At 54.5% G+C, this 12,261-nt stretch overlaps 1 protein-coding gene across 7 annotated transcripts in view; it reads left to right on the forward strand.

Annotated features, from left to right (window-relative positions):
* The window catches only part of ADAMTS10 (ADAM metallopeptidase with thrombospondin type 1 motif 10), an 83,102-nt gene that overhangs the window by 67,798 nt on the left and 3,043 nt on the right, over positions 1-12,261 (forward strand). For all 7 annotated transcript variants that reach the window (XM_068919609.1, XM_068919607.1, XM_068919610.1 and 4 more), the window contains 8 exons: positions 5,058-5,191; positions 6,295-6,418; positions 7,152-7,232; positions 8,677-8,840; positions 9,217-9,343; positions 10,315-10,444; positions 10,930-11,134; positions 11,374-11,550. In XM_068919609.1, the coding sequence (XP_068775710.1) occupies positions 5,058-5,191; positions 6,295-6,418; positions 7,152-7,232; positions 8,677-8,840; positions 9,217-9,343; positions 10,315-10,444; positions 10,930-11,134; positions 11,374-11,550 (1,142 nt within the window). The remainder of the gene's footprint in view (positions 1-5,057; positions 5,192-6,294; positions 6,419-7,151; positions 7,233-8,676; positions 8,841-9,216; positions 9,344-10,314; positions 10,445-10,929; positions 11,135-11,373; positions 11,551-12,261) is intronic.

Below are 12,261 nucleotides of genomic sequence, written 5' to 3' on the forward strand. Positions count from 1 at the left end.
GGCTGCTTGCACAGATCTCCTCCCGTGGTCCCCAGAGAGCTGCTTGGGCAACAGGCATCCGTTCCTCCTTTCCCTCTGGTACAAGCAGCCTCCCAGGATCCAGATGTGTTGGCAGCCTTATCCCCAGGCAGTCTTTCTTCTAGCTGGTAGTGAATCTGCTCTTTGGGTTGCATTTGGACATGTGTCTCCCCTCCAGGACAGGTTCACCATCCTGGCTCTCGGCTCTTCCAGCCGGTGTTGGGAATGAGCTGCTCTTCCTCCTCCCCCCTCACCCCATAGCTCAACAATAGCCTTTAGAAGAGCACCTGTGTCAGCCATGACCCTCTTCCTCTGCTGAGCTCAGCCATGGCGTTTGTCATTGCACCATCAAGCCACCCCACTGCTGAAAGGCGTGCTGGTGTGAGGGATGGGGTGCCCACGCCATTCACCCATCAGACGCTAGCCCCACAGCTACTGCCCTCGCTGGACAGGGCGATGTCCATGGCGTGAAGCACCCATGCGCTGAAGACAGCAAGTATCCCTGTGGCTTAGATGGGGAAGAGCACAGATCCCACAGAGAATTTGGGAAAGGAAGGAGCAATCCACTGAAAGCCTGGCACCAGCCACCAGGTCACTGGCAAGAGGAGGTTGGGTTTTGCATGGGGCCTGTACGGCATGCTTTCCTGGCAGTGATTTATAATGGTCCTGAAGCCCAGGCCCCAGGAGTGCAAGATACACAGCCCCGGCGAGAAGCGCTGAGCTCAGCCTTTCAGAGTTTAACAGTCAGCAGATACCTCGTGGAATGTGGCTTTAATTGTTTGTTTATTTTGTTTTATTCGCTTAGTTATTCATTTTGCTCTTGGCGGATGCAAGAGCCGAGGGAGAGTGCAACAACTCACGAGGCTGAGAGAGCGATGGGGAAGAGCAGGGGCTCACAGAAACAGGAGATTGCTCATCATAAATTGTAATGTGCTTTAATTCCTTTATGGGCCAGGGCAGGCAGGAGGAACAAAATCTGTCCTCTGAGGCACAGAGGAATGGGTAAATGCAGTACCCACAGCAGACCTCGCTGTTATTGACTTTGGACTGGCCAGTGCAAAGCAAAAGAGCACACGTTTCTGGGTGAGCCTGATAAATGGCCTGCAGATTCACCTCTTTGGGAGCATTGGTTGAGGATTTACAGTGTTTACAGCAGACCCTGTGTTGCTCAGGGCTCTGTGCTTCTTATCTGCTGCTCATTTTCCAGCTGCCTGGGGACTGGTAATGCTCACTGGGAAGTGGGCAGACTGAGAGGGTCCCCCTTGTTTAGTGGAAGCAGCTGCTGCTTCTATGGCAGACCCGCCTTTGCACACGTGAAAATATGTACTGCAGAGCCTGTCCTGCCCATCCGTTGCCAAACACATGGCTAGGTTTGAGATGAGCACCCCGTTTGCCCTGTGCAGATGTTGATAACACTAGTCTGCCAGCAGCAATGAGCAGGTGCAGGAGGATGCCGAGCACTGCTGCCATCCCGAAGGCACAGCTCCCACCGAAGCTTTCACACTCTGCCCCTCTAGGAGAAGAGGGACTGTTGGATCCTGGCTGCTTATGAAAATTTGGTCTTCAGTGTCTATATCCAGGAATCTCAAAGCATGTTGTGACGTTCCAAAGGATCTTTTGGGGCTTCTCGCAGTCACCTTCTCCTTGTTGCTGTGGTCATGAGAAACCAGCAAAGGTTACTTCTCATGGGAATAAGCAGTTTTCACTGGTCTAGGCACTGATACGGGCTAAGTCAGTGAGTTGTCTTTACAAAGGTGCTTCTTTAAGAAATAACTTTGCAACAGAGCTCTCAGGTAAAGCTCAGTGCTGAGGTTGAGTTTTGCCCTTTGTTGTTTCTGTCCTGATACTCGTGATCCAGTTTGTTCCCAGCTGGACACCAGTGAGGGCCCTGCTGCCTCCAGTTGACCCTTTTTCTCCTCTCCGAGGAGCATTAGGAATAAGTTTCAGAAATGAGTCAATTGCCCTTGCCACCCCAGGGTGACCTGAGAGCCCTCCTAAGCTGTTGCTGCGCTGTGTCCAGTGCCAACAGCTGAAGAAACCACGGTTCCCACTGGAAACCGCTATGAAATGAGAATTTGCAGCCTCTTGGGTTTCCCATGTCCCCAGCAACACCTGCCTTCATGCTCTGCATGGGAAAAAGCACCTAACAGCTCCCTCCCCCCACATTTCTAGCAGGGCTAGTGGGACACAGCAGTGCTCTTCTACTGTGGCATTTCCTGGAGTTACCATCTATTACTAAGATCTCTGTTATTTTAGTTTATGGAAAAGTTGCCTGAGGATTTCAGCCTTTCACAGCTTGATTAAATACCTATTTCCATAATGAGGAAGTGGACATCAGTGTGGGGTTCTCTCTCCCTCCCTCTCTCTCTCTCTTTCTCTCCCTCCCTCTCCCTCTCCCTCCCCTTCCTCTTATAATTTTCCTCCCTGCATTATTCTTAAGCCTTGTCTTTTAAGGGCAAAAGTCTTTCCCATCTGCAAGCCTTTCTTAAATCCCTTCCCAAACAGCTGGCCAAGGACAAGTCCAGTCAACTGTCTTCAGCTCACCGAGAAGTTTCTCAGGCCCAGGCTATCACGGGCTTTGGAGAGAAGCAGGCTGCAGGGATAGGAACATCCCTGGAGATGTCCACTGGGGTCTGGGACTCACACATAGCAAGTGCTGCATGATGAGCACTGACGGTGATGGGCACTGAATTTCCCTGTGGTTCTTAACCACCACTCAAATTCGAAAGAGGGTTAATTTGTTGTGGATTTAAGCATGCGCACGCGCACACGCAGCTCCCCCTGGGCTCCAGCATGATAAGGAAATCACTGCAGACAACCCCTGCTCAGTGATGCAGCAAGTCCTTCTGCTCTGCACCATTTTTGCAGCGCTGTAGCACAGCCAGGGCACTTAAGGCAAAGGAAGGAATTTAGCCTCATGCCACCAATCCTCGATCTTTTCTTTTTTTTCTTTTCTTTCTTTCTTTCTTTTTTCTCCTGCTTGTTATGTTTTTCATTCTAGTTTTCCCCATTGGCTCCCCTCTCGAGGCCGTAACGATTATGCTCTGGGCTGCTTGCTGCTGGAGGAGGCTGGGCTGGCAGCTGGCTGGGCACGGGGCAGCAGCACTGAGGAGCAATGATAGAAAAGAGTCCTTTTTTGTACCCGGTGGCATGGCCTTTTTGCTGCAGGGTCCTGCAACTTTGACATAAGACTCCTCAGTGTGGCGATCCTCTAAGGTGACTCCTGTTTTCTTGCCTTGCTGTCACAGCAAATTAGGAGCTGCTAAAATGGAGACGGAGCTGTGTGAGGGGTTAGCTGCTTCCCAGGGAACTGGAACAAGGTGTCTGCCATGAGTCTCACCTCTCCTGTAGGGTAGCTGGAGACAGGGAACTGGAGTAGAAAGTTTTGTGTAGCAGCTTAAAGAAAGATTTGAGAGTCCTGAAATGAAAGTCCAAGTTCCTGGCTTTTTCTCAGCTCTACTTTTTTTGCGTAACCTGCCCTGCACTCAAATGATGGCAGAAAAGAGAGCACTGCCTTCAAGAAGACAGAGAGGGAGAGCCAGGGGCCAGGCTGGGGCCAGAGGATCCCCTGCGGTGGGTGGAGCCTGCTCAACCACTGCTGGGAGCCTGCTCAACCAGTGCTGGGGGGCAAGGCCACAGGAAGGAGAGGTGGCTCCCAAAGGGAGCAAGTGCTGGCTGAATGGCAGAAACAGCTTGGGAAGGATCAGCACAAACCACTCTCTGAGCAGGCATGACGGTCACATTTGCAGGGTACACAGTTGCCAAGGTACCCGGTGGCATGGCCTTTGAGCTGCAGGGTCCTGCAACTTTGACATAAAACTCCTCAGTGTGGCGATCCTCTAAGGTGACTCCTGTTTTCATGCCTTGCTGCTGGTGATTTTCATCCAAGGTCAGCTTGGGCAGCGCTGGGGCCAGGCTGCCATGCTCCAGGCTCAGGCATGCTGTGGCAGACAGCTCTGAGGTTTCGGTGTCCCCCCGCGATGTACCTGACCCCTGTCCCCCTGTGATCCTGGTGGCCCCCCATCAGGCAGGATGGGAACCCAGGGTGAAAGGATTCAGGCAAGGGCAGAACCTGCTGCGGGGAAGCAGTTGGCTCTCATGAAGGAGCGTTGATCGACCTCCTTCTCTAGGGGCTTGCCCAGGCCTCCTGCTTGACAGCATTCCTCCAAGCAGCTGAATTCCCCTCGTGGGTCTCCTCCTGTTCCTCCCTCCCCTGGCTTTGCTCTTCCTTCCCCCAGCTGCAGTCGGGTGCTCCCAGGCACAGCTGGCCACTGCTCCCCTCCAGCTGCCCCTTTGATGTGCTCTAACGACTTGCAGCTTTGGCAGATTTCAGTTGTTGGCGGCCCACAGGCTGCTAGGTGCTTCCCAGCGCTGGCACGCGGTTCATCACTGTTGCCAGTGCCTGCAGGAACGAACTGCCGCAGCTTGGAGATGTGTCTCTCTGCCAGGGACCCACAGGCTGTTGAGTCTCCTTGGGATGCTCAGGAAATGCAGTGAGTGCTGCGATTAGGGCCAGCATTGGATAAAGTCCGATGACAGGAGAGAGGAAACTGCTCTGCCCAAATCTCTCCTTCCATAACAGGTCCAGCCTTTGGGGTGACCTTGGACAAGTCACTTAAGAGCTTGCTGCCTCAGTTTCCTTGTCTGTAAATGAGAGTATTGACTGCCTTTGTAGAGTGCTGGGCGATCAAGGAGTGACCAACACCAGATGTGAGCAAGCAATGTTGTTTCCTTCCTTCATCGTGTGATGCCCATGTTTTCTGGCTGTGCAGCAGGGACAGTGTCTCATGCGTTTGACATTGTGTCTGGTTCTAGGGTCTCTGTTTCGGTGCCTGTCGCTAGGGAGGGTGTCTGGGCACCTCCATGGGTCTCTCTGCTTGGCAGGAGCAACCTTGCGGGCACTTGGAGCTGCCTAGCCGAGTCAGGCCCAGGAGAGAGGTTGTGGGAGGCTGAGGGGACAGCAGCCGTTATCAAGGTCTGGCTGTCTGCATCCTTCCCCTCTCTCTTTGGTTTCACTTAAACCTCCGTTTCTTTCCTAGGGGGTGTGAAAGCCTGTTCCCTCAATTGCTTGGCTGAGGGTTTCAACTTTTACACAGAGAGAGCTGCGGCCGTGGTGGACGGGACGCCGTGCCGGCAGGACTCCAATGACATCTGTGTCAATGGGGAGTGCAAGGTAGTGCTGGCCGTCGGGGAGCCGGGACAGGCTCGGGGCTGGGAGGTGAGGGCAACCTCTGGCTCCAGGGTAGGGGAATGCTGCCCTCCACATGTCCACGTGGCTGTGGGCATCCCTCTGCCATGACCCCAGCTCTCCCTGGGCACCCAGGTCACCTGCAGAAGCGTGTGTTTGCCCTGGGGCATGCCCATCCGCTCTCCAGGCACTGAGCCCTGCGTTGGCCCGCATTAGTGATGGGTCTCTGCCTTTACTCCCAGTCGCTTGATATTTCCTTCTCCCAAATCCTTTGAAATGAGATCTGGAGCGCCGTAAAAGTTTAATTATAACAGAGAAGAGCTGTGGGAACGGCGATTCTCCCCAGCAGGCAGCCTCCCTCTCTGGCTTTGTCTGTCTCCCTTCCTGTGTCTCTGGGATCTCTTTGTGTCTGTCTGCGGGTCTGAATATCCAGGGAAACAAAGGGGTGATTGCAACATAGGTGGGCACCGCCGGCTTAGCCTTCCCCCTGCTAACATGCTGCAATAGCAGTGCAGCAGAGTGCCAGAGGCTTTGTATGGGCTCGTGACCAGGGCACAGGCCCTTGGGGGACCTGGCTCATCTTGGGCAGCTGCAGCTCCATCAGCTCAGCACAGGCAGCGGCAAGGCTTTGGCTCACACCATCTCTGATGCCATCTCACTGGACCCATCCAGGAGCGAGACAGTAGCACAGCACAGCATTGAACACTGCCCCAGGGCCTATCTGGAGTGTGGCCAGGACCCAAAGCACTGCTGGTGTCCAAGCAGGGAGAGTTTTGACGCTGCTAATAACCAGCACTGGATGCAACATCACTCCCCCTTCACCATCCTCCTTGTCCTGCAGTTGCTGGGTTTCTGCTTGTGCCCCACAGGCTTGGTGACTTTGGGTGAGACCTCCAAGGGCCTGTTTTTGAACAGGGATGGCAGAAAGCTGGGGCTGGGAGGAGGTGACCCTGCTGAGTCCTCCCTGGTATAAGGTGCAATAGAGAAGGAGGGAAATGGAGTCCAAAGAAGTCCCCCATTCCTCAGGATGCTACCGGTCAGGTGTGTGGAGGACAAGATGGCTAATTCCCTGTTGCTCCTTTCTCTAGCATGTGGGCTGTGACCGTGTCCTGGGCTCTGACTCAAAGGAGGACAAGTGTCGCGTGTGCGGGGGAGATGGCAGCACCTGTGAAACCATTGAGGGTGTCTTCAACCAGTCCCTGCCGGAGGGAGGTACAGAGCAGATGGCTCAGCAGGCATTACGCACCCTGAGGTCCCCCTCGCGTGGCCCTGCTGGGCCCTAGGGCACCTCAGGAATTTAGCCTGCTCTTGGGAACATGGCATATGGGACAAATAGGGAAACTTCCCAGAGGAACATCCCAAAGGGTCAGATCAGGCTGGAAGGAGGGTGAAAATCACTCCTGTCCGCTGTCCAAGCCCCAGCCCCTGCTGAGGCCCATGTCCCCGATGCTGAGCACCAAGCTCCATCCCGTGTTCCAGCTTGTACTCCCCTCAAGCCATGCTTCGGCTCACACCTGGCAGTGCCGTGCCAGGTCCTGCCATTCTGGGACCCGCAGCCAGGCACAACTCCAGGCTGGTGGCCCCAGGGCTGTGCCTCGCCCAGAGTTGCTCCGTGGGGCTGCGGTGGTGCCCCCAGAGCTCCCAGCTCTATGACACCCTCCCCATGCAAGTGGTCCCATCACGCAAGCCAGTGCTCTGAGGCTGAGCCTGCGCCTGCATGTAAACCTCTGTCCTGACATCGGCTGCCTCCTCACCGGAACAGCTGGCACGAGTGTGCTAGCTGTAACACTTTTCCTCTTTAATTGCAGTAGGTCGCTAAACGATCATTTCTGCAGGGCTAATGCCTTGTTTAGTGTTTCAATGCTTTTGTAAGGGGTTGGTACAAACCCCCGCTCGGGACTCAGAGGCTAAGCATCTCTGTTCACCTTTCCTCGGGGTTTTGCAGGGTACGAGGAGGTGATCCAGATTCCCAAGGGCTCTGTCCACATTGACATCCGGGAGCTGAACCTTTCTGTCAACTACCTAGGTGAGGAGGGACTGGGTGTCACTGAATTCCCAACTGGAAATCCCTTGGCCTGCCAAAGCCCTTTTCTCTGTGGTTAGCAGGGTGTGGGGAAGGCCAAGCATGGAAAATCCTTCACTGTGGCAAAGGATGGGGTTAGAGGTCCAGGCCTGGCAGTGGGAGGCAGGGGAAGGTGGCAGGGCTGGGAAACGGGGCTGCTGGCGGGGCCACGTGTCCTGGCCCAGCAAAGGAGCCACTGAATCAGTGCGGGCCATGTCAGTGTCCTGCTCTTAACATTCAGCAGCGTAACCCTAAGAAGTCCCCACGCCCCACCACTCCTGGCACTGTCTGTGGCTCCTTGGCGTTCCCCTCTCAGCCAGCATGTTGGGCTGCGGATTAAAAATAGACCTGCTTGCATTTTCCTTGGGCTCAATTATCCGGCCAGACTCTAGCTCATTTTTTTTCTATTGGGCTTTTTTTTCCCTGCTTATCCTTTCAAGTGATCGGCAGTGATCACAGATGGGTGGGGAGGGGAGCTCCCTGCCTGCACACGCCTGGGTGCCTCCATGGCAGCTCTCTGGGAGCAAGAGCCTGCCGGGATGCTGGAGCCGGGGGGGAGGTCATGATGAGGCTCTTCCTGCAGCGTCCCTCCAGACTGACTCCCCTTGCAGGGTTCAGGGGTGCTCACGTCCCTCCCTGCCTGGCTTAGGTAAATTGGGGACTCCCTGTGTCCGTCCGAGCTGGATTTGTGGGCGCTTGAGGCACAGCCCAAGCTCTTCCCTAAATCCACTGCTACCACCAAGATGCCTCCCTCTACCCTAGGTGGGAGGTGAGGGAGCGTCCTCCATCCTCGTCACTACGAAACATCTTCCCCACCGTAGAGCATCATGAGGTTGTTAGGAGCAGTGAGTGCAGTAAGTGATGTGTACCCCAGCGCAGGGTGCATGGGAGAGAGCCAGGAGAGTGTGGGGATGAGAGCCTAAGCAAGCGAGCCGATCTCCCTCTAGCGACTCGCTTCGGCAACCACAGCAGCCAGCCCAGGCTCCCGGACACCAGCGTCTTCCCTTAGCCATAGCAGCCAAGACCTGATTTGTACAGCTGGATTTGACCCTAGCTTTGTGGCCACAGCTCATCATACCACCAGGCATGGCTGTCATCACGCCAGGAAACTGGCACCGCTGGTAAGCTCTCCTCACACCATCGGCCTTCTGCAGTGCAGGGACTGAGAGGCTGAGACCAAGGAGACGGGCGCATTAGTCCCGTCTCTGCTAAAGACTTTCTATGTAGCCTTGACGCAGGCACTTATTTTATTTTGCCTCGCCTATTCCCTCCCTGTAAAATGAGCCTGAGGATATTTACCCTCTGTTTTGCCAGTGCTCTGAGATGGATAGATGGAAAGCGCTGGGCCAAAGCTGGACATAGGCGTGTTTAGCCTTCCTGCTAACCACTTTTTCCCTTGCCCCTCCAGCACTGAGAGGGGAGAACGGCGAGTATTACATCAATGGGAAACTCTCCATCGACCCTCCGAGGCGCTTCGATATTGCAGGCACGACATTTCACTACAGGAGATCCCCAGATGAGCCTGAATCCCTGGAGGCCTTGGGGCCCACCAACATCACCCTCGTTGTCATGGTTGGTAACAGCACTTTCCCCCATACTCCCACCAGGCCTTGTCCAGGCTAACGAGACCTTGCAGTGACCGCTTGGGAATTAACGCTAATCTGCCTCTGTCATTGCTGTCTAAAGTAAAAGGGACATAGCGATCAGAGGTAAATTTGGCTAAATTCTCAGATCTCCCTCCCTAGATCTGCCGGGCTTTGGAATAAGATTGATCTGTAAGTGCACAGGATCTTGTTCTCTGATCATGTCTCTGTTGCCTTTATGGCTGCACCATTGTCACCACCAGTGGCTGCCGTGTCAAGGGGGAAGGACTCCAACACCATCCAGACAGTCACAGCCACCCTGGACTTCGATGACAGTGATGCATTGGTGGTGCCTTTCTCCACAGGTCCTTGTGCGGACAGAGCTACAGGGGATTCGGTATAAGTTCAACGCGCCCATCAGCAGGGATGCCTCGAACCAGTACTCCTGGCACTACGCTCCGTGGACCAAATGTTCAGCATTATGTGCAGGGGGTGAGAGGTTTAATCACATGTTGGCTGGGAGAGGACACATCTGTCTGCAGCTCTATGACTCCTACACACAATGTCTGGGCCATAAAAGACAGCACACAGCCATTGGCATCTGCTTTGCTTATATTCCCACCCTATGCTCAGCCACCTGCAACCTGGTGTCAGTCAGTCTGGTCTTGTGGGCAGTGTGTCTGGATAAACAAACTGGATGCTGTTCTTTGACTAGACTGCAAGCACAGGTGGTAAAGGCGACAAAGGGTGGCACGATATGCTTGAAATTCATTGACTGATGTGATGCAGGGCAGATTAGCTGATCATAACAGCCCCTCTGGCCTTCAGATCTAGAGATCTGTGAACTGAACACCTTAGATGTTTCCCTGAATCCCTTGGGCTAGTTCATGTGGGGATGGAAGCAAGATTTTATGTGCCACATCTGGTGTCTCTGGAGAACCTGGCTGCAAGCAGCTGAACAAGTATGCAGAAGAGAGAGGCAGTTTCCAGAGCAAGGTGTAATAATCTTTCCTACTTAAATTTAGGGGCTCCAATTTGGTCTTGCATCGTAGGCCTCAGCAAAGGCAGTGCCAGATAATGCTATTTTCATCTCTTCTTCCAGTTGTGGCCCATGGCTTTGTCCAGTGTTACAAGGCAAAGGTTAGAACAGATTTGTTCCAGGGTGACATCCCAGGAATCCTTTGATCCTACTTCCTCTACAAACCCTGCAGGGTCCTGTCCTGGCTAACCAGCTTTCACCCCGTCTAGCCAGCTCTGGAGGCAGAGGCAGAGGCTTCTTGTAGAGGCAGAGGAAGCTATGGTTATGAATAGAAATGCTTGGCAGTGTACAGTAACAAGTGGCTGCTCTTTACGTTGCCCACGCAACGAGCCACGTGGAGCAGAGCCATGGGACATTGCACCTGCAACCTGGTTCAGCGCTAGCCTCAGGCTCTCTCTCTCTTCTTGCCTCTTTTTCTCGGCAGGCAGCCAAATCCAGTCTGTCATATGCAAGAAACTCTCCGACAGCTCAACTGTCTTCAGCCATTTCTGTAGCCCTGAAACCAAAATGCCAGAGCGTCAGAGACCATGCAACACTGAACCATGTCCCCCAGCGTGAGTACCACGGCTTGGAGCAGGCAGAGGGAGGACTGGTGGAAAAAACAGTGTGGAGGAGGAGAATAGGGATAGTATTTGACACAAATGTGGAGATGAAGTGATGTTTTCCCATCTTTTTCCCCTTCCCAAGTGGGAGCCCTCTGCCACAATCCCCGGGGGAGTGACACTGTCTGGGACAGCTCTGCAGAGATGTGCAAGAGCACAGGAGCGTGTCAGCCAAGGAACATCTCTGGAGCATGACCTGCTCCCTGTGTCATTGTGCTCCTTGTGGAAAGGAGCCCTCTACTTCTGGCCCTTCTGGTGCTGAGCAGATACTCAGCACTGTCCCTTAGAAACTGTCCCTGCTTCTTCCTTGGTTGGTCAGTGGTCCATTAGAGCTGCGTGGGAGGCTGTGGCCAGGTCAGGAATAGGGCTGCATACCTGCAGGGGCAACAACGGACCACCCTGCACATGGTGAGCTTTGATGCTCTCCCTGTCCCCAGCTGGGTGATCGGGAACTGGTCCGAATGCAGCCGAAGCTGTAATGAGGGTGTCCGTACACGGAGCGTCTTCTGCAAGCGTAAGATCTCTACCACCGAGGAGAAGACCTTGGATGATGCCTCCTGTCCCCAGCCACGACCCAAGATGCTTGAGCCTTGCAACAACCAGACGTGCCCCCCGGAGTGGGTTGCCCTGGACTGGTCAGAGGTGAGTGCTTGTCTCTGCCCTCAGCTCTCTGATGACATCTCTGATGCCATCTCTGATGGCTCCCTTAGGAGCACCACAAAGCGCTGGTGATGGGTGCTGCCCATGGAAAGCATGATTTGGACAATTATCCTCTTGTAGCTAAGGAGATGGGCTAGATGGGGCCACTGATGGGGCGAGCCTATGATGCCTGTCTCTGCTCTTTGCCGCGCATCCTGACCGAGTGTCTCCTCTCTTTGCAGTGCACTCCCAGCTGTGGGCCAGGTTTCCGCCACCGCATTGTGCTCTGCAAGAGCGGCGACCACAGCACGACACTGCCCACATCCCAGTGTCCCGAAGGCTCCAAGCCCCCGACCAGCATGAGGTGCAACCTGCGGCGCTGCCCACCCCCACGCTGGGTGACCGGCGAGTGGGGAGAGGTACTGTCACTTCTTTCTGTGGGGTTATAGCAGGAGAGGAATACCCGCCACCCCCAAAATCCCAGTGCTCCTGAGCTTTTTACCTGTGAGCTGCCTGGCCCTTGGCAGTGTGGTCATGACCATGTCAGTGTGACACAGGGCTGTCCCTACAACTCCTTGCCCTGGCAGCTGTCAGCCTGCTGGAGAGATGCCCGGGCCCCCGGCATTTGCAGCATGGTGCCATAAATACCTGATAATACCCTGCTGGCAATAACCTCTCCACTTCCTGCCCTGTCCCTGGAAGAAACTGAGCTCTCCAGCCAGCTCTGTAGTGCCAAGACCCCTCTGCTCTGCTCTGCATTTGCAAAAGGCAAAAACAGAGTCAAAAAAAGAGCATCTGAGTGTGGCTGATAGAATCCATGGGGGTAAAGGGGCCAGTTGCCTTCTCTGCATGGTATGTAGGTCTTTACTTCCTCTCTGTAAACCTTCCTGGCATCCCCATGCTCTTTCTGGACCAGTTCCCTTGGATCTGGGGCTTCAAACCTCTCTGGTAGCTGGCAAGGAGGGGTGTCCTGCCAGGGAGATACGTCTGGATGGGGTCTCGACCCTCTCAGTCACAGCCTGGGGATCATACAACCTGCCAGCAGGGATGGATGGAGGCGAATGCAGGCCTGGGTAGGGCCACGCAGCAGCTCAGTGATTCCAGGGCATGGACAGCCCTTGCTGGGTGTG

Source organism: Struthio camelus, chromosome 26 (assembly GCF_040807025.1).
Source record: "Struthio camelus isolate bStrCam1 chromosome 26, bStrCam1.hap1, whole genome shotgun sequence".
Lineage (NCBI taxonomy): Eukaryota > Metazoa > Chordata > Aves > Struthioniformes > Struthionidae > Struthio > Struthio camelus.